The sequence below is a fragment of the Hypomesus transpacificus genome, chromosome 4 (genome assembly GCF_021917145.1).
Source record: "Hypomesus transpacificus isolate Combined female chromosome 4, fHypTra1, whole genome shotgun sequence".
In the NCBI taxonomy this organism is placed as follows: Eukaryota; Metazoa; Chordata; class Actinopteri; order Osmeriformes; family Osmeridae; genus Hypomesus; species Hypomesus transpacificus.
In genome coordinates this window covers 571,659-597,714 of record NC_061063.1, presented here as the reverse complement: position 1 = coordinate 597,714, position 26,056 = coordinate 571,659, and the positions used below count along the sequence as shown (strand labels likewise).

The 26,056-nt window shown below is 50.0% G+C and overlaps 2 protein-coding genes across 8 annotated transcripts; one reads left to right on the top strand and one right to left on the bottom strand.

The window, feature by feature from the left end:
* Nucleotides 1-27: 27 nt before the first annotated feature.
* Nucleotides 28-14,282, bottom strand: dgat1a (diacylglycerol O-acyltransferase 1a). Its single transcript, XM_047019299.1, has 17 exons — nucleotides 14,030-14,282; nucleotides 12,243-12,330; nucleotides 10,961-11,001; nucleotides 10,555-10,640; nucleotides 10,414-10,466; nucleotides 10,135-10,240; nucleotides 9,337-9,465; nucleotides 6,345-6,419; nucleotides 5,375-5,478; nucleotides 4,914-4,952; nucleotides 4,493-4,534; nucleotides 4,317-4,361; nucleotides 3,825-3,937; nucleotides 3,356-3,421; nucleotides 2,599-2,686; nucleotides 2,435-2,497; nucleotides 28-1,659 (listed from the first exon to the last, which is right to left on the bottom strand). Exons 1-17 carry the CDS (start codon nucleotides 14,278-14,280, stop codon nucleotides 1,513-1,515), a joined length of 1,536 nt encoding a protein of 511 aa, XP_046875255.1. The 5' UTR covers nucleotides 14,281-14,282; the 3' UTR covers nucleotides 28-1,512.
* Nucleotides 14,283-14,346: 64 nt separating this feature from the next.
* On the top strand, nucleotides 14,347-21,351 carry rnmt (RNA (guanine-7-) methyltransferase). Of its 7 annotated transcripts, none has more exons than XM_047019303.1 (11): nucleotides 14,347-14,430; nucleotides 14,949-15,208; nucleotides 15,787-15,849; nucleotides 16,014-16,149; nucleotides 16,298-16,420; nucleotides 16,635-16,750; nucleotides 16,887-17,068; nucleotides 17,187-17,351; nucleotides 18,096-18,213; nucleotides 19,886-19,990; nucleotides 20,274-20,841. In XM_047019303.1, exons 2-11 carry the CDS (start codon nucleotides 15,044-15,046, stop codon nucleotides 20,454-20,456), a joined length of 1,356 nt encoding a protein of 451 aa, XP_046875259.1. In that variant the 5' UTR covers nucleotides 14,347-14,430; nucleotides 14,949-15,043; the 3' UTR covers nucleotides 20,457-20,841. The 7 variants fall into 7 exon arrangements, 6 of the variants coding, with proteins under 6 accessions (XP_046875259.1, XP_046875260.1, XP_046875256.1 ...); XM_047019304.1 differs by lacking the exon at nucleotides 14,347-14,430 and adding an exon at nucleotides 20,933-21,351 and having other exon boundaries at nucleotides 14,570-15,208; nucleotides 20,274-20,307; XM_047019300.1 differs by lacking the exon at nucleotides 14,347-14,430 and adding an exon at nucleotides 14,570-14,755.
* Nucleotides 21,352-26,056: the final 4,705 nt, after the last annotated feature.

Below are 26,056 nucleotides of genomic sequence, written 5' to 3'. Positions count from 1 at the left end.
ATTGGTGCAGGTGACTGAGTGGAGAGTAGTGATTGGTGAAGGTGACTGAGTGGAGGGTAGTGATTGGTCCGGGGGACTGAGTGGTGGAGTGGCGCCACTTGTTGGCAGAGGGAGGTGACAACAGGAGACTAGAAATGGAAGGTCTGGCGTCCACAGACAGGCAGCTTTATTAGGCTGGTTCCACAGCTGCCTTTGGAGAGGAACTCCCAGGCCAGCTGGATTGGCTGACAGAGACAGACAGGTAGACAGACAGACAGACACTGGGTCCCTGTCTAACACACAAAGTTCTCTGAGATCAGTGCAACAGGGAGCGACACAGACAGCGCCCCCTTCAGGTCCAGCTGCACACTGCCCCTCACAGCTTCTGGAAAAATAGAACTGGAGCTGGTGACTTGTAGAAACATCTTTATCAAAAGTCAAGATGGCGGCTCGTTAACGTCTCTGAGCTCGCAGGAAAACGACACCTTCTGGAGCCTTCTGAGGTGGTTGTCTTTATCGCCAGAGGTCACACAGGAAAAAGCTGCAGAACACGGAACTCCACCTTCACTTCTGACGGCACACATTGGAACGGAACACACCAAAAACATTGGAGGAATTAAACGTAAGAGGGGTTCAGATGGAGACGGCCTCCGTACTGTCGTTTGGAGTCCCCATCCACACAGGCATGCTTTGTGGGTAATGTAGTCTCAAGGCACAGACATGCAGGCATAAACGGTTTTACAGAAGAGAAGCTGTGTGTTTAAACATACACATACTGCATGCAGACTGCTGACTGCAGCCAGGAACCACAGTACATCTACTGATCTGATATGGTAACTTAACTCGTTTCACAACTTTGGAAATGAGCAGACAATAAATATATATATATATATTGCTTGGCAAATGGCAATGCATTTTAAATTGAAAAATAATTAGCAAGTTATATATTAAATTTACTATGATTATACAATATTTGGTCAAACAAAATATGACATAAACATATGGAGCGTAGTAAATGTGTGACCTCAGCTACAACTGAACTCTATCCAATCATCGTAGAGAATGGGAATTCTAAAAGTCAGATGACCAATCTTCGGCCGGATTGCAACTTCTAGAACTCAGGCGACAATATCATTGGTCAGATTGAGACTTGGAACTATTAGACACCTGTACAGGCTGAGTCTAGTTAACATAGACAGAACAGGGCCTTGCATTGATCTTTACAGGGAGAGAGGGAAGGGGGAGGGAGAGAACAGACAGTTCTCTATGGGGGTTTTGGGGGGGATGTGGGAGGAGGAGAGAGAGAGCGAGAGGGGGGAGAGAGAGAGAGAGAGGGTGACCCTGTCCTGTAGCTTTGGCAGTGACAGACAGCAGATTGGAGACAGCTACTCTCTACAGTGTTCAAGTGCATCAACAAATACAAGCAGAATATCACAGATATATCACCTGGAACCATCACAACACACCACTTTCTCTCACACACACACACATACACACACACAGTCCCTTCCTCTGTTTCTTGAGGGTTTGTATTCATGTGGACGGCACGTAATGAAGGACATAGTAGTCATGGAAATACATCAGCACGGCAACTGGCTGTCCAATGATCAGAGACATCCACACCGCCGCATTGCCGTAGTTACCACGCAGGAATTTTCCCACGAACACGGCCAGAGGGATCTGAACCAAGGAGAAGAGGAGGTTAGTTCGATATATAATGTCTATATAAATATATATACTGAATACAGCTCAGCTGGGAATATCTTCAGCTTGACCTTGGGTGTAATATTGCTTTTATACAGCAGTTCTACAAGCACCATTTTAGTTAACAGTAATAAATGACAAACGATTAGGATTTGTTTACTTTGTTTATGTGGCTCTGCCCACACAAATAGCTCTCCAACTGGACTGAGACTGAACTGTTGCCAAGCGATACAAACACTTTCCTGCACACGAGCCTGCAACTTTACCACAGTTCAGCCACTTTGTGTCACCCATGTTTATCTGTACTTTTCCAATTGATTGTGTAGCCAGACAAAAACTGTCTGTAGACAGTTGCTTTGGTGGTGAATAATGATGGTTAGTGTAATTAACGGTTATTAGTACACCTGTAAAGCAGAGTGATACATGTACAGTAAAAAGTCCCACAGCTGTTACACCCTACATAAGCACTTATGGAATGCCTCTTGTCCAATCAAATTACTTGGTTGGAACTAACAGTTGTGACAATATAGTATACACACTAATATTTATGTAATGTGGAGAGAGTGTGTGTCAAGTGTGGACACTGCGTGCAGTGGACAGTGTGTGTGTGAGGTGTGTATGTATATATGTGTGTGTGTGTGTGGTATGGAGAGAGTGCATGTTTGTGTGTGTGGTATGGACAGAGTGTGTGCGTGTGTTCCTCTTTGTAGGTGTGTGTGTGTGTGCGGTGTGTGTGTGTGTGGGATCTCACCTGAGCCATCATGCCCATAAAGGCCCACAGCCTGAACATCTTCAGAGGAACGCTCACCAGATACTGAAATAAACACACACACACACACACACACACACAATCAGAGACGGGCGAGAGAGCATGTGTGGTAAAGAGTGTGTGTGTGTGCATACGTGTGTGTGTACCTCGTGAAAGAAGGCCGAGAGCAGGAACACAGCGGTCTGAGCCAACAGCTTGTTGGCCCCCCTCTTCATCATGGGCTTGTAGAAATGACTACAGACACAGAACACACATCTTCATCACAAGCACCAAGCTAGGTTCAGTTTCTCATGCGAGTGATCGTGTTAAACAAGTTATTGTAAAATATGTTATCAAAATATCTTGAATCTCGTGGAATTATATATGATGATAACCAACTACTGTTTGTAGAGGTAAATCAACTTAAAGGTAGACTACATTAAAGAAGAAAAATACAAGTTTCATCCCATATAAACATGTTTTTATGTGTAAATTAATGAGGACCTCTGAGAGTTGTTTAGTAACACAGACAGCTCAGAGCCAGTGGAATGTCAATCTCTAATTTTGGAGCAGCCCGCTTCTTTCCAGCCAATTATGTTTCAGCAATCCTGTTCCAGGTCAGCCAATCGGATTTGGCGAAGTGGGCTTTCCTCCTTGGCTTATTATGTGGAACCACTGTCAATCAAACTTGAGCTGAAGCAAGTTCAGACAGGGGTGCGGTTTCTCATATTTAAATTATATATAATATTACCTAGTGTAGATTTAAGAGGCCAAATTTGGCTAATCTTGCATCCATAGGAAAACCATGACCAATTTCCTTCCACAAAATATGCGATGTGTATTGATAGTAGGCTCTCCACAGGAAGAGCTAGGCAGGCAGAAAGGCTGCTGGTTGTTTTGTTGTTTTTCAGAGTTGGTTCTTACCGTAGGCACCACTTGTGGACCGGAATGTTCCAGTTAGCCCAGAAGTAAGTGACCGTCTCAGAGTTCCTGTAGCAGAGGAGAGAGACTGAACTGGTCAGTCTGTCTACTGGTCAACCTATTTATACTGGTCAGCCTGGTACTGGTCAGCCTGTATAATGCCAGCCTGGTACTGGTCAACCTGTTTATACTGGTCAGCCTGGTACAGGTCAGCCTGTTTATACTGGTCAGCCTGTCTAATGGTTAGCCTATCTATACTGGTTGCCTTGCACTGGTCAACCAGTTTATACTGGTCATTCTGGTACTGGTCAACCTGTCTATTCTGGTCAACCTGTCTATACTGGTCAGCCTGGTACTGGTCAATATTCAGACTTTCCAGACCTTTCTGGTTCCAATGGGACACATTCAGTCTAATTATGCCCTGTAACACCAGAGCAACCCCCTACATGTGGGCTGTGATTGGTCTACTCACCACCAGTCCCTGTAGAACTCCCGGTCTCCAAACTGCATGAGCTCAGCTACGAAGTTCAGAGAGGAGTGGAAGAACCAATAGAAAAACAGGAGCCATATTAGATGGTTAGGAACCTGCAGTGGAGGTGAGGAGGGGGGGGGGGGGGGGGAAGGAGGAGAGGAAGAGCCAGGGGGCAGGGAGGTGAGGAGGGGGGGGGGGGGGGGGTGGAGGATGAAGGAAAGGGGGGGAGGGAGAGAATGTAGGAGGGGGAAGAAAGGAAGAGGGAGGAGGAAAGGAGGGAGGAGAGAGAAGGGGAGGAAGGGAGAAGAGGGGTAAGGATGGAGGAAAAAGGAGAGGAAGAAGGGAAGACTTGGGCTATTAGTCAATAAGGGTTAAGCTAGTAGAACACGAGGACATGCTGGAGAGAGGGGGGCTGTGGCAGGGAAGCAGCATCAGGTTGCTATGGAGACGGGCCTGGGGGTATTATGGTCTGACGGATGTCTGAGAACTTACAGCCAGCTTCAGCAGGCGCTCCATCATTCTGGAGAAGTCCATTTCCTGTCATGGGGGGGGGGAGAGACAAGGACACATGGTCACCTTCCACCAGATGTGGAACTTCCAGCAGAACACACAGGCTCTAGAACCTTCCCAGAGTATTAATGATTTGAATGTTCTAGAAGGATACTGACCCGGAAGGGCTTCATGGAGTTCTGTATGGTGGGAACCATCCACTGCAAACAACACACACACACCAATGTAAGGCAGTTCTTTCTTTGGAGCCTGGTATTCATTATTTGTCTGGTTGGGTCTACAGTAAAATAAAGATTAGTAATGGATGCAGTGTTTGGGTGTTTAAGAAAGGTTAGTAGTAGTTCTTGGTATACAACTTAGAATTCAGCATTTGGTTGTTAATAAGAGTTATTGTGGTGTTTTAGTCATGTTGTAGGTGTTATTAGGTATAGTAGTCAGGTAGAAGGTAGTTATTGGGTGTTATTAAATGTATAGATAGTAGGTCATGAATGTGTGTTTTAGGAGTAAAAAAATAGGTAGCATTAACAGGTGTTGGATTAGGTGTCATTAGTCGGATCAGCTCGGTAGGTAATAGCTCACCTGCTGTATCAACCCCACCAGTAACTGAATAAGAAACAACTGGAAGAGGAATACAAAGGGTTAAGGGTTAGCAATGTCTCTGAGTGTGTGTGTGTGAGTTGGTGTGGATACAAGGGAATACATTAAGTGTAACAACATATTTTGGTCTCCTGGCATCTCTGTGTGTGTGTGTGTGTGTGTGTGTGTGTGTGTGTGTGTGTGTGTGTGTGTGTGTGGATTAGGGAATACAAATGTAACAACATATTTTGGTCTCCCAGCATCTGTGTGTGTGTGTGTGTGTGTGTGTGTGTGTGTGTGTGTGTGTGTGTGCGCGTGTAGGTGTAGATAAAGGAAGACAAATGTTACAACATACTGTATTTTGGTCTCCCGGTATCTGTGTGTGTGTGTGTGTACTGTGTAGATAAGGGAATACAACTGTAACTCTGTGTGTGTGTTTGTGTGTGGTAGCAATAAAGACTCACCATCTCAAACAGCCTTCTCAGCAGGAAGCTCTTGCGTATCCGTGGCGACCGGGGGAAGTTCAGTTCGTAGCAGAGAGTTGGAGCGAACACAAAGTAGTACATGTCTGAAAGAAAACAACACAGTACACATCTACTGTGGGGCCCCAGAGTCACATCTACTGTAGGGCCCCCAGAGTCACATCTACTGTAGGGCCCCCAGAGTCACATCTACTGTGGGGCCCCCAGAGTCACATCTACTGTGGGGCCCACAGAGTCACATCTACTGTAGGGCCCCCAGAGTCACATCTACTGTGGGGCCCCCAGAGTCACATCTACTGTAGGGCCCCCAGAGTCACATCTACTGTAGGGCCCCCAGAGTCACATCTACTGTAGGGCCCCCAGAGTCACATCTACTGTGGGGCCCCCAGAGTCACATCTACTGTGGGGCCCCCAGAGTCACATCTACTGTAGGGCCCCCAGAGTCACATCCACTGTAGGGCCCCCAGAGTCACATCTACTGTAGGGCCCCCAGAGTCACATCTACTGTAGGGCCCCCAGAGTCACATATACTGTGGGGCCCACAGAGTCACATCTACTGTAGGGCCCACAGAGTCACATCTACTGTAGGGCCCACAGAGTCACATCTACTGTAGGGCCCCCAGAGTCACATCTACTGTAGGGCCCCTAGAGTCACATCTACTGTAGGGCCCCCAGAGTCACATCTACTGTAGGGCCCACTGAGTCACATCTACTGTAGAGCCCAAATCTTCAATTTGCCCTTTAAATGTTCAATGTGGTGTCAGATATTTAGACCCAACTGTATACATACTTATAGTATATACATACACAGATCCATTGTTGCATTTTGTAAGGAACGATCTGTTAAATGTCAGTCTCTCAAACATTACCCATCTGTGTGGATCGTGACTGCGGCTACGTGTTGTGTACTGAAGCTTGGGCGGGGAGTATTATGGTCTGTCGTCATGCATACCTCTGTGCCGCAGGTTGCCGGGGTAGGTCACGTGAGCATGCACGGCAGAACCGTTTAACTGAGCCACCGAGGGGCCTGTGGGAGAGAAGCAGGATGTAGGGAGCAGGGTAGGGTGAAGGGAGGAAGGTAGGGTGAAGGGAGGAGGGTAGGGTGAAGGGAGGAGGGTAGGGTGAAGGGAGGAGGGTAGGGTGAAGGGAGGAAGGTAGGGTGAAGGGAGGAAGGTAGGGTGAAGGGAGGAGGGTAGGGTGAAGGGAGGAGGGTAGGGTGAAGGGAGGAGGGTAGGGTGAAGGGAGGAAGGTAGGGTGAAGGGAGGAAGGTAGGGTGAAGGGAGGAGGGTAGGGTGAAGGGAGGAGGGTAGGGTGAAGGGAGGAGGGTAGGGTGAAGGGAGGAAGGTAGGGTGAAGGGAGGAGGGTAGGGTGAAGGGAGGAAGGTAGGGTGAAGGTAGGAAGGTAGGGTGAAGGGAGGAAGGTAGGGTGAAGGGAGGAGGGTAGGGTGAAGGGAGGAAGGTAGGGTGAAGGGAGGAGGGTGAAGGGGGCAGGGTAGGGGTGAAGAGAAGAGGGTAGGGTGAAGGGAGGAAGGTAGGGTGAAGGGAGGAAGGTAGGGTGAAGGGAGAAGGGTAGGGTGAAGGGAGGAGGGTAGGGTGAAGGGGGCAGGGTAGGGTGAAGGGAGGAAGGTAGGGTGAAGGGAGGAAGGTAGGGTGAAGGGAGGAGGGTAGGGTGAAGGGAGGAAGGTAGGGTGAAGGGAGGAAGGTAGGGTGAAGGGAGGAAGGTAGGGTGAAGGGAGGAGGGTAGGGTGAAGGGAGGAGGGTAGGGTGAAGGGAGGAGGGTAGGGTGAAGGGGGCAGGGTAGGGTGAAGGGAAGAGGGTAGGGTGAAGGGAGGAAGGTAGGGTGAAGGGAGGAAGGTAGGGTAAAGGGAGGAAGGTAGGGTGAAGGGAGGAAGGTAGGGTGAAGGGAGGAGGGTAGGGTGAAGGGAGGAGGGTAGGGTGAAGGGGGCAGGGTAGGGTGAAGGGAAGAGGGTAGGGTGAAGGGAGGAACGTAGGGTGAAGGGAGGAAGGTAGGGTGAAGGGAGGAGGGTAGGGTGAAGGGAGGAGGGTAGGGTGAAGGGGGCAGAGTAGGGTGAAGGGAAGAGGGTAGGGTGAAGGGAGGAAGGTAGGGTGAAGGGAGGAGGGTAGGGTGAAGGGAGGAGGGTAGGGTGAAGGGAGGAAGGTAGGGTGAAGGGAGGAAGGTAGGGTGAAGGGAGGAAGGTAGGGTGAAGGGAGGAGGGTAGGGTGAAGGGGGCAGGGTAGGGTGAAGGGAAGAGGGTAGGGTGAAGGGAGGAAGGTAGGGTGAAGGGAGGAAGGTAGGGTAAAGGGAGGAAGGTAGGGTGAAGGGAGGAGGGTAGGGTGAAGGGAGGAGGGTAGGGTGAAGGGGGCAGGGTAGGGTGAAGGGAAGAGGGTAGGGTGAAGGGGGCAGGGTGAAGGGAAGAGGGTAGGGTGAAGGGAGGAGGGTAGGGTGAAGGGAGGAAGGTAGGGTGAAGGGAGGAAGGTAGGGTGAAGGGAAGAGGGTAGGGTGAAGGGAGGAGGGTAGGGTGAAGGGGGCAGGGTAGGGTGAAGGGAAGAGGGTAGGGTGAAGGAAGGAAGGTAGGGTGAAGGGAGGAGGGTAGGGTGAAGGGAGGAGGGTAGGGTGAAGGGAGGAGGGTAGGGTGAAGGGAGCAGGGTAGGGTGAAGGGGGCAGGGTAGGGGTGAAGGGAAGAGGGTAGGGTGAAGGGAGGAAGGTAGGGTGAAGGGAGGAAGGTAGGGTGAAGGGAGAAGGGTAGGGTGAAGGGAGGAGGGTAGGGTGAAGGGGGCAGGGTAGGGTGAAGGGAGGAAGGTAAGGTGAAGGGAGGAAGGTAGGGTGAAGGGAGGAAGGTAGGGTGAAGGGAGGAGGGTAGGGTGAAGGGAGGAGGGTAGGGTGAAGGGAGGAGGGTAGGGTGAAGGGGGCAGGGTAGGGTGAAGGGAAGAGGGTAGGGTGAAGGGGGCAGGGTGAAGGGAAGAGGGTAGGGTGAAGGGAGGAGGGTAGGGTGAAGGGAGGAAGGTAGGGTGAAGGGAGGAAGGTAGGGTGAAGGGAGGAAGGTAGGGTGAAGGGAAGAGGGTAGGGTGAAGGGAGGAGGGTAGGGTGAAGGGGGCAGGGTAGGGTGAAGGGAAGAGGGTAGGGTGAAGGAAGGAAGGTAGGGTGAAGGGAGGAGGGTAGGGTGAAGGGAGGAGGGTAGGGTGAAGGGAGGAGGGTAGGGTGAAGGGAGCAGGGTAGGGTGAAGGGGGCAGGGTAGGGGTGAAGGGAAGAGGGTAGGGTGAAGGGAGGAAGGTAGGGTGAAGGGAGGAAGGTAGGGTGAAGGGAGAAGGGTAGGGTGAAGGGAGGAGGGTAGGGTGAAGGGGGCAGGGTAGGGTGAAGGGAGGAAGGTAGGGTGAAGGGAGGAAGGTAGGGTGAAGGGAAGAGGGTAGGGTGAAGGGAGGAGGGAAGGGTGAAGGGGGCAGAGTAGGGTGAAGGGAAGAGGGTAGGGTGAAGGGAGGAAGGTAGGGTGAAGGGAGGAGGGTAGGGTGAAGGGAGGAGGGTAGGGTGAAGGGAGGAGGGTAGGGTGAAGGGAGCAGGGTAGGGTGAAGGGGGCAGGGTAGGGTGAAGGGAAGAGGGTAGGGTGAAGGGAGGAAGGTAGGGTGAAGGGAGGAGGGTAGGGTGAAGGGAGAAGGGTAGGGTGAAGGGGGCAGGGTAGGGTGAAGGGAAGAGGGTAGGGTGAAGGGGGCAGGGTAGGGTGAAGGGGGCAGAGTAGGGTGAAGGGAAGAGGGTAGAGTGAAGGGAAGAGGGTAGGGTGAAGGGAAGAGGGTAGGGTGAAGGGAGGAGGGTAGGGTGTAGGGCGGAGGGTAGGGTGCAGGTTAGTACTTATGCTGTAGGTTGGAGTAGGCAGTGTGTAGAGTGTAGGGCTTAGTGTGTAGTATGTAGAGTGTAGTATGCTGTGTTTGGTACGCTGTTTGTAGTGCACTTACAGGAGTGTGAGCGGGACAGGGTGCGGGCCTTGGCCTGTCTTATCTCTCTGCACCACCGGTTCACATCCTTGTAGGAGAAGAGCTTCAAGAAGAGCACAGAGTACACACCCAGAGCAAACACACCCCCAACTGACACACACACACACACACACAGAGATATATATATATAAACAGGTTCTCCAGGCACCACAAAAACCAGCAGAAACCCATAGTTTTGGGGTAAGTGTGGATGTGTATATGTAAGTGTGTGTGTATCTAAATCGATTAGTGGGTGTGTATGACACAACCTTTAAAAAAAGTAATCAAAGACAATGTCACAAACATGTAGGTGTATGTATGTATGTGTGTATTTATACTTACACTATATTGCCAAAAGTATTCACACAGCTATCCAAATCATTGAATTCAGGTGCACAAAGCAAGGGCCATAAAGACATGGATGAGCGAGTTTGGTGTGGAAGAACTTAACTGGCCTGACCTCAACCCGATAGAACACCTTTGGGATGAATTCGAGCGGAGACTGTCAGCCCGCCCTTCTCGTCCAACATCTGTCTGACCTCACAAATGCACTTCTGGAAGAATGGTCAAACATTCCCATAAACACACTCCTAAACCTTGTGGAAAGCCTTCCTAGAAGAGAGGAAGCTGTTCTAGCTGCAGAGGGTGGGCCAACATCATATTAAACCCTATGGTTTAAGAATGGTATGCCACTCACGTTAATATCCGTGTGAAGGCAGACGAGCGAATACTTTTGGCAATATAGAGTATCTGGTGTGTGTGTGTGTGTGTTGTCCTCACCGGGGGTTATGGAGGAGATGGAGAGCACAGTAGCAGAGGGAAAGAACAGCATGGTTGCCAGGTTGGTGTAGTGGATGAATCTGCCTGTTCTCTCTGAGATAGTGCCCTGAGGGTCCACAACAACATTGCACCTTTAATACACCTGTTATAACAGCTCCAACAACACCCATCATAATATCTTTGATACACCTGTCATAGCACCTTTAGAACATCCGTTAGAACACCTTTACAACACCTGTTGGAAAACCTTTACGACGCCTGTTATAGCACGTGACTCACCACTGCCAGCTTGCGCTCTGCGTACAGGGTCGTCAGGATGAACACGTTGGAGGCTGGAACAGAGTACAACACCATGATCCCTAGAGCTGCGAGTGTGTGTGTGTGTGTGTGTGTGTGTGTGGGTGTGTGTCTAATCCGTACCAATGATCAGGCAGGATGCTGGCCACCTGTAGGGGTCCTTGAGGAACAGAGAGACGACCTGGATGGGATCCACCAGTATCCCATACCTGGGAGGAAGAGGAGGGGAGGGGAGGAGGGGTAGGAGAGGATAGAGGGGAGGGGGAGATGGGGGGGGGAGGCGTAGAGGTGCAGGAGGAGAGGGAGAGAAGGGGAGAGGTGAGGAGGAAGAGAGGTGAGGGGGGATGGAGGGGGAGCCAGAGGACGGGAGGAGGAGTTCTGTGTCACGGAGGAGCGCGAGCAGGTTCTTCAAGTCAGTGCAGTGTGGTGCAGCATGTCCGTTTGGATGAGAGCCCACTGAGTCAAAGGGGAAGGCATCTCAGGGGTACCAGAGTTGGCAGCAGTGTCGAGGAGGAGAGGGGACACTTACTTGATCAAGTTCTCCAGGAAGAGCCGTGCGTTGCTCAACACCTGCAGCACAGAGGGAGTCTGAGTGTGGTGCAATAATATGGTTTACTTCTCCCTCTATAAATACCTCTCTCTCTCTGTCTCTCGCTCTCTCTATCTATCTCTATCTCTTACCCCCCCCCCAACAGGTTGAAGGTGAAAGTTTGTAAATTAATCTCCCAGTGATCCAGGCAGGTTTATGATCTCAGAGAAAAACCATCACCATCTACTCTCCGATAACCAGATAGACAGAAGCCCAGCCTAGACCATTGCTAGTCCAGCCATAACCTAGTCTTGCCCCAAGTCAGCTTTACTATTGCTTAGCCAAGTTCTGCCCAGGCCAGCCCTTCTAGCCTAGCTTAGCTCATCCCTAGCTAAGCACCGGGTCAGCCCAGCCTAGATCTGCCCTAACCTAGCCCCAGGTTAGCCCTAGCCTAGCCTCCTCTGCTTTTCAATACTATTATGTTTCCTTCTTTTATTTCTACCACCCTTCCATCCCTCCTTCCTTCCCTACCTACCTACCTCCTTCCTTCCTTCCTGACTTCCTTCCTTCCTTTTCTCCCATCTGTCTGTCCACTGAGCAGTCACTAATCTGATGAGAGACTGTGATTGACAGCTGAATGTGTAGAGGACCACTGGCTTCCAGCCATCCATCCAGACCAGCGATGAGTGTGTTGTTACAGCTCTGTCTGTCTGCCTGCCTGTCTGATAGTCTGTCTGTATGCCTGTCTGCTAAAGACCTTTGCTCTATTAACACCAACTACCTTTGGCCCTGACGATCCACAATATAAATGGTGTGTGTGTGAGTGTGTGTGAGAGAGAGAGAGACTGCCAAGATGCCAGTGTTTCCTGGTCCAGAGTCCTCTGATCCTGTTTGATAATGAGGGACAACAACTCCACCCCCATTCACACACTGTGGCTAGCAGGCTGGTCACCGTGGCTAGCAGACTGGGACTGTGGCTATCAGACTGGGACTGTGGCTAGCATACTGGGACTGTAGCTAGCAGGCTGGTGACTGTGGCTAGCAGACTGGTGACCGTGGCTAGCAGACTGGGACTGTGGCTAGCAGACTGGTGACTATGGCTAGCAGGTTCTCTAAATCAAATAACAGGTCTGCACTACACTGGTCTATCCAAAAGGAGCAGTATGTGGCAGGTTTATACTGCACCAGTCCATCTAGTAGAAGCAGAATGTGGCAGATGTGCATAGTCTACTCAGCACCAGTGTATGCAGTAAGAGCAGTGTGTAGCCGGTGTGTAACTCACCAGCATGACCACACACCAGTTGAGGACGCCTCTGTAGTTGCTGTAGCCACTGGCAGAGCTCAGGAGAGACTCCTGGGTGACATGGCAACTGGGGGAGAGAGAAGGGATGAGAGGAAGAAGAGAGAGAAATATATAATGTCAGTACGTATCACTTGTCAACTTTTCTAGAAGTGGAGTCTGCCTGTCTGTCTGTCTGTCTGTCTGTCTGTCTGTCTGTCTGTCTGTCTGTCTGTCTGTCTGTCTGTCTGTCTGTCTGTCTGTCTGTCTGTCTGTCTCCCTGCCAGTCTCCCTGTCTGTCTGTCTGTCTGTCTCCCTGCCAGTCTCCCTGTCTGTCCTTCTGTCTGTTTGCAAATATGTCTGTTTGCCTGCCTGCCTGCCTCCCTGTCTCTGACAGTCTAGTTTTTCCATCTGCCTGTCTATCCACCAGTTTGTCTGTCTGTGTGTCTGTCTACTCCTCTGTACGTGGTCCCTCTCTCCTCCTTCCTGTTCCATTTCTCCTCTCCTCTCTATCTGCGTGTGTACAGGGTGGAACATAAACAAGTGTATGTGGTGTGGAGTGTGTGTTGTTTAGAGATCGTGTATGTACAAGGATACAGTGTGCCGCGTGTGTGTGTGGAAGTTATGTTTCTGTAAAGGGGTACAGGGTGTGTGGAGTGTGTCTTGTCTAGAGGGTGTGTGTGTGTAGAAGGGTGCAGGGTGTCGATGTGTGTGTGTCTGTTTATGTGTGAGTGGGCTCGATTGTAGAGCAAGGGGCCAGTGGAGAAACAGTGGAGACAATTCAAGGCCAAGGTCACAGTTGAAAAAGCCGGAGGAGGGGGGTGGGGTTTCACAACGATCTGACACAATAACTCTAAGAACTAAAGAGACACAGTGTCACATCAACACACACACAAGCTGGCTCCTCTCCTCCAACAATTCACCCCTTGATGCATTCTAGAACTCAGCAGAACCAATACCCCCAGGCAGTACCGGTCCTAGCACATTTGGCGCCCTAGGCAAGATTTATCACCCCCCCCCCCCCCCATTGCAAAACGGGGTGCTGCCCCCCCCCCCTCGTGGGTGCCGCCCCCCCCAACAACAACACGGACATATGACGTGGCGCGGTTGGCGCCCTTTGCCGTCACCTGTAGGAAGGACTGGCCCTGCCTCCAGCCCAGGGTTCTAGATCTGTATTAGAATACCATGTATTCTAGAACTCCAACAGAGAAGGATGAATAGTGACCCGAGAACCCTAGAGAGTCCTCGAACTCCAGAGGAACCAGAAGGCCAGGAAGCTGCACCTCTGTGACTCGTGGCTCCCGTTGGCATGGAACCCAGGACAGAGTCACATGGTTTCACCATCCTGTGTCGCAATGTGGGACAGACAGGACACAGAACGACACACAGGGGAGGAGACGGCTCGCACAGGGATGTGGGTGTGGGTGAATCAAACACGCTCCATTGTGAACTCTAGAAGGGCACAGGGTCAGACCCTGAGCTGACCACATGTTCAAGTCCCCCTCAGTTTATCCTCCGGCACATTCTTCATTCTAGGCTATACTTAACACTAATACTTTTTTTTAAACAAGCTACCAAAATAAACTTCTGAACGCCCATTAACCTATCTAATATTCTATACAAGTATTCATTGGCCTTTAATATGCATAGAAATATAAACACATTCAGTAAGCGTTATGTCTAAGCTCTTCAGTAAAGGGTCCGCACAATTAAACTTGAGGGCACGCGAGCGTTTTTGACCACCGGTTTACCCCCGCTGTAGTGCGTTGATGCCAACGAGCTAACCGTACCTGAGTCTGTCATCCACCGCCGTTTCGTGTTTGCTGCTCTCCTTCCGCGGCGAGACGGATGTCTCATCCGTCTTCTTTTTATCCTTCACCTTCCCGTTTCTGTGTCCGACTGATAACGAGGAAGGTTTTGCTCCCGGGCTTAAGTGTTTCTTGCTCCCGTTGGCGTAAGTCGCCCCCGCGGCCGCAGCACAGGATATAGTTGTTCGCCTGTGACGAGTTACCGGGCCCCGACTCGTGCTTTTGTCGCCCATCGCGTTTGCGTTAGACACAGATTTTCAAATGGTTGACATTGCGCGGGACGTTTGTCAGTCTCAGGTGTTGGTGAACGTCGTTCTGCCGGTGCAGCTATACGGGGTCGATGTGATGTGGCCACAGTCCTCTTTGACGGGACGTCAACATCGGTATGTGGGAGGTGCTAGCGGGGCTTCGCGTGTCTAGAAATTGAATTCATAGAACGTGCACGCTCATTTTAATTATTTATGAGGTTCCTCTAACACTCCGCGCCATTAGGTGGCGCTAAACCAGCGTACCCTTTGTTGAGTAGCAAAATTGGACTCCAAAGCACTGGGGTAGCTGGCTTGTTAATGGCGGAAAACTTAAGAGAGTTGTGTGTGATTTGTGCACGTTGTACCATGGCGTCTCTCTCGTAGGGCTTACGCTTAAACTTTAATTCAACGACATTTACATTTTATTTTAGTGTACTGTACTGGTGAACCAGAGGCAGAGGTGTGTGCGTTTCATTGTGGCCAGCTAGTGTAATGCACGGACCGTTCAATGCCGTTGTACTGACTAGCTCTAGGTAGACTGGTAGCTAACTTATTAACCAAGCCGGGTGAAATAAGAAGACACATTTCCCTAATATTAATTTACACCGAAAGTTTAAAGAAGATCCTAAACATACTCTATTGTTTTCCTCTAGTGACGCACTGAAGTTGACGAGTAACTTACCGTTATCCACGTAAATATTGGCTACGGAACTCTTTTTGGCGAAGCTAAGTAGCTAACTAACCGAAGATGGAGGAAGCTCACGCGGAGGACCCGTCCGGGACAGAGCAAGGCGGACAACCGGGGGAGGCAGAATTCCCGCGGAGCTCTGTGGCTGACAGTCCAGCGCAAAAGCGGGTCACCAAGAGGAAGCATGACGAGGAAGACGAGGAGGGTTCCCCTACCAAGAAGCAGGTATGGACAGATGAGAGCTTTCAGTAATTTTAGGCTATATGATTTGTAGGCTATTAGGCTAGCAGGGGAGGATGTTGGAACAGCGAGTGAAATATTTGCATGCTGTAATTAAACGGTTGAATGATGAGCTTCTCGTCTGCATCTGAGTCTGGTCCCCTCTCTCTGCCTTCCTCATCTCTCCCTATATCTCTCCCTCATCTCTCTCTCTTGCTCTCTCTAATCATTCTCCCCCTCCCTCTCTATCTGTCCTCCCTCCGATCTTTCCATAACCATTTCTCTATCTCTTCAGATTCATGTTGTTTAATTGTAACTTGCTTAACTACATGCTCTTATGGTTCTTCCCTTTGGCACTTATTTTTTGGTGGTTCACAATGTGTGCTTCTTGTTTTGGCTACCCGCAATGCTTTGGGGCTATCTTGTTGTTGTTATTATCAGTGATCTATGCACTTTGTAAAGCTCTCTCTTGGAAGTCGCTTTGGATAAAAGCGTTGACCAAATGAATGAATGTAAATATAAATCTCTCCTCCCTCTCACTCTATCCCCTCGATCTCCCCCCCCCTCTCCTCCCTCCATCCCAGATGACGTCTGAGCAGGTCACCAAGAGCAGCCACGGAGAGGACGGTTCTCCCACTAAGAAGGAGGTGAGGCAGGGGACAGAGCACAGCTTGGAGGGTTTGTCTATTCCCGAGTTCCAACAGAAGGATTTCTTGGCTGTGATGGAGGATCAGTTGAATGGTGGGCTTGTTGTCCTCTCTCTCTCTGTCTCTCTCTGTCTCTCTCTGTCTCTCATCCCCCCCTCTCCCAGGGAGTGGGTGAGCAGCACAGTATCAAGGTAGCGAGCCACTACAATGCTCTGAAGGAGACGGGGCTGGGGGCCAGGAGCCAGAGCAGGATCTTCTTCATGCGCAACTTCAACAACTGGCTGAAGAGCGTCCTCATTGGTCAGTTGTCGTCCAACCCGCCGAGCTCAACCGCCTTATGGGGATGTGGGCTGTGTGAGCGGTCTGGCTAGGCTGTGAGTGGCCTCGCTCAGGGTTGAGACCTTAAACCTTCTGCCTCCCCCACCCCCCCCCCCCCCACCCCCCCCAGGTGAGATCATGGACAAGGTGCGTCAGAACAGGAGGCAGGTGTCTGTGCTGGACCTGGGCTGTGGGAAGGGAGGAGACCTGCTCAAGTGGAGGAAGGGCCACATCAATCACCTGGTCTGTGCAGGTACAGTACTCTGCTAGACTACAATACCCAGCAGCCATCTGGTGTATCCTGGTACAGTACTGCTGAGCTACATTACCTAGCAGCAACCTTGTTATGCTGGTACAGTACTTCTAGACTACAATACCCAGCAGCCTACTGGTGTGTAGGCACATCACTGCGATAGGACTGGGGTCAAAGGAGTGTGACATCCCTGGCTTGTGTTTGTGATCAACAGACATAGCAGAGGTGTCGGTGGACCAGTGTCGGAGTCGCTATGACGACATGAAGAAGAGGGGGAACCCCCACGACCGCATCTTCTCTGCTGAGTTCATAGCAGCGGACTGTACCAAGGTACCCTCGCCCTCTCTGTCCTCCGCTTCTCCTCTCCTCCATCCATCCATCTCCTCTCCTCCTTTACCCTCCTTTCCTCTACCCTCCTTTCTCCTCTCCCTGCATCCCTCCTCACTAACCCCCCCCCCCCCTCAAGGAGCTGCTGTCAGACAAGCTGCAGGACCCAGACATGAGCTTCGACGTGTGCAGCTGTCAGTTTGTGTACCACTACTCGTTTGAGACGCAGCAGCAGGCGGACATGATGCTGAGGAACGCCTGCGAGAGGCTCCGGCCCGGCGGCTTCTTCATCGGCACCACGCCCGACGCATACGAGCTGGTGTAAGGACGCCTGTGTGTGTGTGTGGGCGGGCCTGCCTTTTAAGAGACACTATGAAAGAGAATTGGGTCAGCTTCCGCTGAAGAATCACAACCTCACCTGCTCCCTCCCTCCCTCCAGGAAGCGTGTGGAGGCGTCCTCCTCCTGCTCGTTTGGTAACGAGGTGTTCAGCGTGACGTTCCAGAACAAGGGCGACTACCCGCTGTTCGGCTGCAAGTACGACTTCAACCTGGAGGGCGTGGTCAACGTCCCAGAGTTCCTCGTCTACTTCCCCCTGCTCCAGGAGTGAGTCTGAGCGGCGCACAGAACCCATGTTTCGACCCATCTTTCGCGTGTCACACTAGCAACGTACGGATCAGGAAGCCCTTCCCACCACCTGAGAATCCGGTCTCAGATAGATAGTCTTCAGGAAAGAGTCTCTTAAATACTCTCGTCCTCCTAAGAGACCCGCTCATTCGCTCACCGGGGTCACATGATCTTCGAGGAACGATTATGCCATTTTCCAAGAGAACTGATTGGCCAGTCGGCGGTGCTTTCATACGTGTCGACCTGTTATCTCAAACGTATCCTGCTCCAGAGCACGTTAGATGTGCAGCATAAGTTACCATGGTGATAAAAGTGAACCCCATGTCATGACACTGAAGACCCAGGGTTAAACCTGTAGTCCCCTCAGTAATCCCCAAATCCTGCTTTGTAGTGAAGGCCCCTGGTCCTCATGCTGTGGAAATGTTTCCCCCATGCAGTTCCAATCTTTACTACTAGATGGCGATCAAGGGCTGGAGTAGATCCGACATGCGGCTAACACTGATACATGTTCCCTTTTCTTCACCTAGCAGACAATTCTAAAACTAGGAGGGTTATGGCAACTGATGTGTCCATACACAATACAATTGATACATTTTCTGATTTGTTTGTCTAAATTCATGTGATATTTACCTGGTAGTTACAGATGCCATCACTACGAATCCTTGATTGTGTGATTGACTGGGTTGTTTGTTTGGCGGCTTGTGTGTGTCGTGGTGTTGGCAGGATGGCGAAGCGGTACAACATGCGTCTGGTGTACAAGAAGACCTTCTCCCAGTTCTTCCAGAAGCACATCAGCGATGAGCAGCACCGCAGCCTCATGCAGCGCATGCAGGCCCTGGAGGTAGGCTCCACTGACTAGTACTGTACTGGAATACTGAATACTAAACCTAACGCAGCGCATGCAGGCCCTGGAGGTAGGCTCCACTGACTAGTACTGTACTGGAATACTGAATACTAAACCTGATGCAGCGCATGCAGGCCCTGGAGGTAAGGTCTGGCATACTTAAATACTATACTAATATTTATAGGCTACTATACTTATACAGAAAGTATACTAATCCTGAACAAATATGAAACTGACTAATACTATACTGTATACTAATCCTGATTCAGAGGAGCCAAGTACTGAAGGTATTACCGACTCGGCTGTGCTATAGTACTAAAAATGTAACCTGTCAATAATGTGTCAGGTTAATAAATAGGATTTGGTTCATGTCATATTATAATGGTTTCAATTCATAGTCTGTGAGGGGTTATAATGTAGGTTAACAAGAGTCTGTCGGGGGATAATGTAGGTTTATGTAACGGGTTACTAATCTGTCAAGGTTATGATGGGGGTCAAACGGTCTCAACATCAGAAAATGCATTGATTCATCTTGTTAGTCTGAACATCGGAATGTTTACTTTCGCCCAGCCTCTGGAATGAGTCATTCTGGTGACATTCTAATGCCTTCCACACATACACACACACACACACACACACTGGTGCAGCATAATGATATGACACACACACACACCTGTAACACCTTCAGATTGGCCCAAATGAATTATTACATGAACTATCGTTTGAAACGCTGGTCCAGTTGAAAGGCTCATGTGAAGCAGGGATAATGAGGTGAGGCCTCTTCCCACAGCAGCAGGCACGGCACACCAGGGTGAGAGGCGGAGGAGGAGAGGAAGAAAGAGAGCCCCTCTGTGTTATGATATCCTTTTAATAAGAACTTGTGTCCATCTCCTCTAGTTCATCAGGTCAGCAGTAAAGCCCCCCTATCTGAGCTGCACACCCCGTCAGTCATTAGGAAGCTCTTCCAACCCGGCTACGGCCGTCAGATGACTGTTCAGTTCCCCTGGTCTGGAGAAAACGCTTCGGCAACTCTATCATTTCCTCCGCCATCACCACCCCGAACGAATCACGACAGGCTCTGCACTACCTGCTAGAGCAGTGGTTCTCAACCCTGGTCCTCGGGACCCCCTGCCCTGCATGTTTGAGATGTTTCCCTCCTCAAACACACTTGATTCAAACGAATGGGTCGTTGTCAAGCCCATTTATTTGAATCAGGTGTGTTGGAGCAGGGAAATATCTAAAACATGCAGGACAGGGGGTCCCGAGGACCAGGGTTGAGAACCACTGTGCTAGAGCACTATGCTTGTCAGTTGTAGTTTGAACCGTTTTAGTCTCATTTGACATGTTTGGGGTTAGGGTGAGGGTTTGTGTGTGTTTTCTAAATGTGTTAAATGTGCAATATTAGTGGGCTTAATACCAGCAAGGCACACTACTGTTATCTCTCATAATAAATAATAATAATACTTAACTAAAGCCACCACTACTCATCCCACAGGATTTACACCACGTAGACATGAAAGGTGTCCTTATGAAATAAACCGTGATTATTATGTAGATGGCCGCTGCTGCGCGTTGTCATAGTCACACGATAGTCTTGCCCACACCAGGAGCAAGTGTCCTCAGGCATCTCCAGCATTGATGTACAATTGTGTGTGTGTGTCCTCCCCAGCCGTACCCAGCAGACAGCAGGACCAAGGCCTCGTGTCCAGACAGCCCTGAGCAGTACGAACACGCCAGGACTCACTCTGAAACCCCGGGAGCTCGCATGCCCCTGGTGTGTACCCCTACCTGGAGGGGGAGGAGGGAGAGAGGGAGGGGGGGGAGAGAGGAGGAGAAGTAGGAGGGAGGAGGAGGAGGAGGAGGCGGCAGCCTGAAGGACTCCTCACAATAGGGCCCCCGAGACAAAGACCTGAATGTTCCTGGACCTCAACTGACTGGATTACGAAGCAGCCTCAGACACAGTCATACAAACACTGCAGCACACTCCACAACTCTCCTTTCTATAGGACTGTGTGTCCGTGTGTGTCCTTTCTAACCCACTGTGTCTCGGTCCACAGGGGACGCTGAGCAAGTCGGAGTGGGAGGCCACAAGTAAGTATGTTCTCCCTCTGTTTGTTAGTTCGCCATCACGACTCGCCAGCACAAACACACCATCGCCATCCTCCCTCCACCGCCGAAGGACACTGGAGGTGTTCTCTACCTGGTCCCCACCTCCTAGTCCCCTAGCTCCTACTTCCTAGCTTCCTAGCCCATAAGTCCAAGCCCCCTAGCCTTTACCTCCTAGCTCCCCTACCTTTTAACTCCCTAGTCCCTACGTTGTAGGTTAGCCCCTATAGTCACTACCTCCTTGACTAGTCATTGGGGGCCAAGCAGCGAGGCTGACGTCCATATGTGATGAGGGGGACCAGAAATGGCTTGATGCTTTGGTGTGGTCTTGACCCCAGCTCAACTCGCACTGCTCTGGGCCAGTGAGCGTGACTGATTGGGCCACATCAAAACGTCAATAAAGGGAGTTTCTGTCTTATTCCTCTCTCTACATCTTTAGGAACTCCTCTAAACTTTTCTTCTGCCCGACCCCTCCCACCCCCCACTTCCTCTCTGTATGTCTCCCTCCCTCCATCTCTCTCCCTCTTTCTGTCTCCTCTCTCTGTCTCTCTCTGTCTCTCTCTCTCACCACTCCCCTCCCTCCCTTTTCCTACCTCCCCTCCTCCCTCAGGTATATACATGGTGTTTGTGTTTGAGAAGATGGAGCAGAAGTCCTGATGTTTCACCACAGCATCCGGCGCTGTAGAATGACCTCTGGACTGCAGATTCCCTCCAGTCTTCTGTGTGTGTGTGTGTGTGTGTAGGGTTATGGTGTGTGTGCATGTTTGTGGGCGAGGGGAGCGAGTGTGTGGATGTCTGGGAAGTAACCGTCTGCTAACCTGGCAGTGGCATCAACATTGACATAACAACTTGTGTTTTGTTTGTTTATTTCTTGTTGTTTGACTGTGCTGGATTCAAGACAAAGGCTTTGTTCCAGCTGGGACTGTAACCCTGGTTAATGAGGGAAAACCAGGAATAAAAAAAAAAAAGAAGAGATTTCCTGTCTGGGAAAATCGTGGACATGAATAAATAACTTAAAAGTTGTGTAAATGTGTTTGGACAGCGCCTCATTTTGACGTAGACCCACCTTCATACCTGCAGTGTTGACATGTTTAGTGCTCACTTGAGTGTACATCCAGAACTGTTAGGTGTGTGTGTGTGAGAGCAAGGTCCCCCCCCCCCCCCCCCCCCCCCCCACAGATCACAGCTGAATGGTGTTTACTGCCGGTGATCCTGCTCAGTGATCCTGGGCGACAGCGTTGATTCAGACAAGTCTATTATCCTCTCTGACAGGCCCTCTTTTCAATGCCACTCTGTGGAGTGGCTCTGCTGGTTGTGTGGGTGTGTAGAGAGATAATGGTAGACTGGAGTGGATGTGTGTAGAAAGACAATATCGTTGACGTGTGTGTGTGCGCAGACGGTATACTGGTGTGTGTCGAGAGAGTCCACATGCATGGAAGGGCTTGCGTGCGTGGACCTGTTGCAGAATTGACACCTGCTGTGAGATGGAGACCCCTCCGAGGGCTCCTCCGCACACCTTTCAAGGTTCTGTAAGGGATTCGCTGCTAAACACGCATCACACGCTCGGCACACACGCTCCCAGTCTGTCTCCTCCGCGCCTCCCTGAAAGCGAAATCAATGCCGCTTTCATCTGACTGTGTCTTAGCGCTCAGCGGTGGACTGAAAGCACACATTGTCAATCAATATCCCCTAGGGCTCACCTGAATCATCCATTACCATAAACACTTCTAGAGAGAGAGAGAGGCCTGGGCGGACGAGGAGAAGGGAACTGAAGGGGGAGGAGAGAAGTTGGAAACAAACAAGTTCATCGGCTGATGAGCAGTTCCTGTACCTCCCCACCCTGCTGGATGGAACCACAGTGATAGTAAAATAAGCGCTGGTTCATCAAATTAAAGAACTCTGTGTCTACTGGGGGGGTTAATGTTGTTGTTTTGTTAATGTTGTTTTGAGAGCACTGGCTTGGCCGTGAGTCACCCGCTCACGCTGTTCACCACCGGAACGGTCTCACACTCAGAGCAGAGGCTCTGAAGATGTTCCTGGGATGTTGAATTGGATTACAGATAAGATGTGGAAATATCTTGTCTCCCTTGAGGACAACGTGGTCACTGTTGCATTTCTCTCTCCCTGTCTCCTTTTTCTTAGAATCAAAGTACTGTTATCGACGTCTAAGAAAAATATTCTGTTTGTCAAAGGCAAATAACGACTTGTTGTGGTGAGTTACTGCATAGCTGGGTTTTTCTACTTTGTTGCCATATGTAAGGACAGGTACATTGGAATACCAATAAACAGATATCTAAACCTATACTAAATACTGTCCTAACCTGCAATCTACGAGACAATTTAAAAAGTAAGACTTTGGAATGACACTGCTTAATTCACCTAACATCTGACAATTGAATAACCTAACAATATGTACACTGGGGTGCAAAAATTGTGTACAGATTTTGCTCTGAAGGAAATAAATTGGTACTGTTATTAAATTGATCACAAGTTATGGTCGGAACATTACTGACATAATCTAATGTAAACACCACCATCACTAATAGAAAAACGAGTTTGATCAAATCTAGACAGGCACCATTTCCAGCCGCCATTACACCTTGTCCTTTAGTAATCGTGCTAAATTGCTAGTTTGGTGATAGAAAATCCCTTCCCAATGGGAATCGAATGCTCTGCTGTACTCTGTTCTTATTTGGTATCTTCGACTTTTCTCTGCTCTACTGTTCTATTTGATTCTACTCAAGGCTACTCCAATTATCAAATACTTTATTCTCATTGTTGCTGCATTTATGTTCTGTGTACTTGTTTTATGTTATGCCATGTTGCTTTGTGTTGTCTTGTCCTAAGAATTTCAGTGCCCAGTCTGACCCTGTGTTGTTCTGTGCATCTGACATTAAAAGAATTGAACTTGAACTATTTATGTTTTCTCCATTTTTCTCCAGGTGTGCACGTGTTACAATAAAACATCTTATGTTCCATGTATAATTCCAAAGGATCATTCGTTTTTTTCTCCCAACCTGTATTGACTAAACAGACTCCCAAGGCCACACATCAACTAGTCATCCTCAATCTTGCCTTCCTCTCCTCCCCTCATCTGTCCTCCTCCTGTCCCTTCCTCTTCTTTGAATGTGTCAGGAAACCAATCAACAATCCTCCCTTTGCAAATGGCAGCTTCCTCCAGGAGAGGCTCTGTATTGGACGATTCGGGATCTTCTTGAGTTGCGAGGCGTGTCCCACAGCCAAGTCGGGATGCCCTCCTCTGTCTGTCTGTATAACATGTGAAAAGACATGAGAGAATACAGTCACAAGCGTTTCATTCAAGACGTGCTTTTCTAGTTGCCCTTTAACACACATGAACGTGTGGCCTTTCTAGTCGCCTGAGGTCACCGGGATATTCTATTAACGGTTGTTCCTCCCTGTCCACCATGGGCTCAAGGAGAAAAGGAGATGGAGGAACAGGGAGAAAGGCAATGAGAGGTTAAATGATACGATGAGAACTGGATAGAGAGAGAGAGACGATGATGTCTTCTCCTCGTAGCTTCTTTTTTCTCCAGGAAGTAGAAGACTTTAATCAGACCAGGAATTTCTATTTTCTATCCATCTACGGGAAAGCACACATTGACCTCGCTAGAGAGAGAGAAAATGATGGTGAAAGAGGCAGAGAGAGGAGAGAGGGTGCAGAGAAAGGAGAGGTAGAGGAGAGAGGAGAGGTAGAAAGAGGTAGCCTGGCTCTGCCCTCCTACGTACTTCCGCTCAATTTAGATTTTGCTTCTGTACTAGGTCTGGCCATGATGTACGTAAGTCAGATGTCTCCAGAACAAAGGGAGTGGCTGACAACGATGACGTTGATGTCGTGCGCTAGTTTGTGTTGTAGTTTGGTAATGGCGGCGGAGAAAGATGCGAGCAAAGCCATTCGGTCCGTTGTGGCAACACTGCCAAATATCCATAAACTAAAGCCGGAGCAAGAACAAGCTTTGCTGAGTTTTGTTGGTGGCCATGATGTTGTGGCCCTACTCCCCACGGGGTTCGGGAACAGTTGGATTTTCCAGCTACGGCAGCTAGCTCTGTTACAGTAGTGAAGGAATTGACTAAGACGAACACTAGTAATTGGTTTTGGCAGATCTGAGTGGCTCTAGGCAGATCCAATAGTACAAATGAAATGTACGAGAGTCTGGTTAGGACCAGGCTAAGAAAGAGGAGAGGGAGGCCTACCAGCCTGTCTGTCTGTCTGCTTGTCTGTCTATCTGCTTGTCTGTCTGTCTGTCTGTCTGTCTGTCTGTCTGTCTGTCTGTCTGTCTGTCTGTCTGTCTGTCTGTCTGTCAGCTGGCCTGCCTGCCTGCCTGCCTGCCTGCCTGCCTGCCTGCCTGCCTGTCTGCCTGCCTGCATGCCTGCTTGTCTGTCTGTCTGCTTGTCTGTCTCTGCCTCCCTGCCTCCCTGCCTCCCTGCCTCCCTGCCTGTCTGTCTGTCTGCTTGTTTGTCTGTCTGTCTGTCTGTCTGTCTGTCTGTCTGTCTGTCTGTCTGTCTGTCTGTCAGCCTGCCTGCCTGCCTGCCTGCCTGCCTGCCTGCCTGCCTGCCTGCCTGCCTGTCTGTATGTATGTATGTATGTATGTCTGCTTGTCTGTCTCTGCCTCCCTGCCTGCCTGCCTGTCTGTCTGTCTGTCTGCCTGTCTGTTTGCTTGTCTGTCTGTCTGTTCTCTCTGAGCAGGGCTGTGCTCTAGTCTCGTATGTATTACCTCCACTGTCAACAGTCTGCAAGTCTTCAACAGTCAGCAAGACTGGAATAGTCAGCAAGATTGCGCCAGTCGGTAAGAATGGAACTGTCTGCCCCAGTTCGATTTGGCAGCCAATAGTTGACTGGCTGTTCTGCTGACGAGCTGTTTTGCCATTCAATTCACAGGATGGAGATCAGCTACTGTAGCTACTGCACAGGAAGGGATTTAACCTAACCTACAGAGTACATAAACACGCACCTAACACAATGGACAGATCACATAAACACAGCGTGAAGCTAAACAGAAGCAGGCACTGGGAATCACAGCTGGAGCAACACTACAAAGGAGGTGACCCCATCATTACGTCCTCTTCATCTGGATCTGAGCAGGGGCATGAAGGGCTGTCCTGGAGGCTTGTAGGGCTGGAGGTCACGAAGTTTGATGTTCTGTAAGATTTGGGGAGTGGAGATTTGGAGGACTGGAGGTCTGAAGGACTGGAGGTTTGGAGGTCTGGAGGACTGGAGGTCTGGAGGACTGAAAGTTTGGGGGTCTGGAGGACTGGGGGTCTGGAGGACCGGGGTCTGGAGGACCGGGGGTCTGGAGGACCGGGGGTCTGGAGGTCTAGAGGGCTAAAGGTCTGGAAGTGTGTAGACCTGTAGATTGTAACATAGCGCTTCTCTCCTCCCTCCTTCCTTTTCTCCTTCCCTCTCTCTCCTTTCCTCCTTTCCTCCATTCTTGTTTTCTTTCTGAATCTCTGAATGTGAGTTATGGTTTGGCAGCGTCTCGATTTCCTGTGTTCTTATCAAGAAGATTGACTGTGTTCTCTCTCATCCCAGCCTCATTACTCACAGTCATTTCTTCTCAGTACTGGTTAGTCATGCCACAAGGCTCTTCTCGCGGCTCACACAGGCAGCAGTGTGGTGGGGAGGGTGTGTGACGGTCCGAAGGAACACACAATGTCTGGGATGATCTACTCACAGCTGAATAAAGATGCTTCATCACCGTGCCTCAATCATTGGCTC

What these genes read in the sequence shown, in the direction of transcription:
- dgat1a (XM_047019299.1), bottom strand. Translation starts at nt 14,280, where the DNA reads ATGGGCGACAAAAGCACGAGTCGGGGCCCGGTAACTCGTCACAGGCGA. An exon ending in CCTGTCCCGCTCACACTCCT is followed by an intron (nt 6,420 to 9,336) that starts GTAAGTGCACTA and finishes TCTCTCCCACAG; the next exon opens with GCCCCTCGGTGGCTCAGTTA. An exon ending in CGGCAACCTGCGGCACAGAG is followed by an intron (nt 5,479 to 6,344) that starts GTATGCATGACG and finishes GTTTTCTTTCAG; the next exon opens with ACATGTACTACTTTGTGTTC.
- rnmt (XM_047019303.1), top strand. Translation starts at nt 15,044, where the DNA reads ATGGAGGAAGCTCACGCGGAGGACCCGTCCGGGACAGAGCAAGGCGGA. An exon ending in GTTCCCCTACCAAGAAGCAG is followed by an intron (nt 15,209 to 15,786) that starts GTATGGACAGAT and finishes CCTCCATCCCAG; the next exon opens with ATGACGTCTGAGCAGGTCAC. An exon ending in CGGGAGCTCGCATGCCCCTG is followed by an intron (nt 19,991 to 20,273) that starts GTGTGTACCCCT and finishes CTCGGTCCACAG; the next exon opens with GGGACGCTGAGCAAGTCGGA.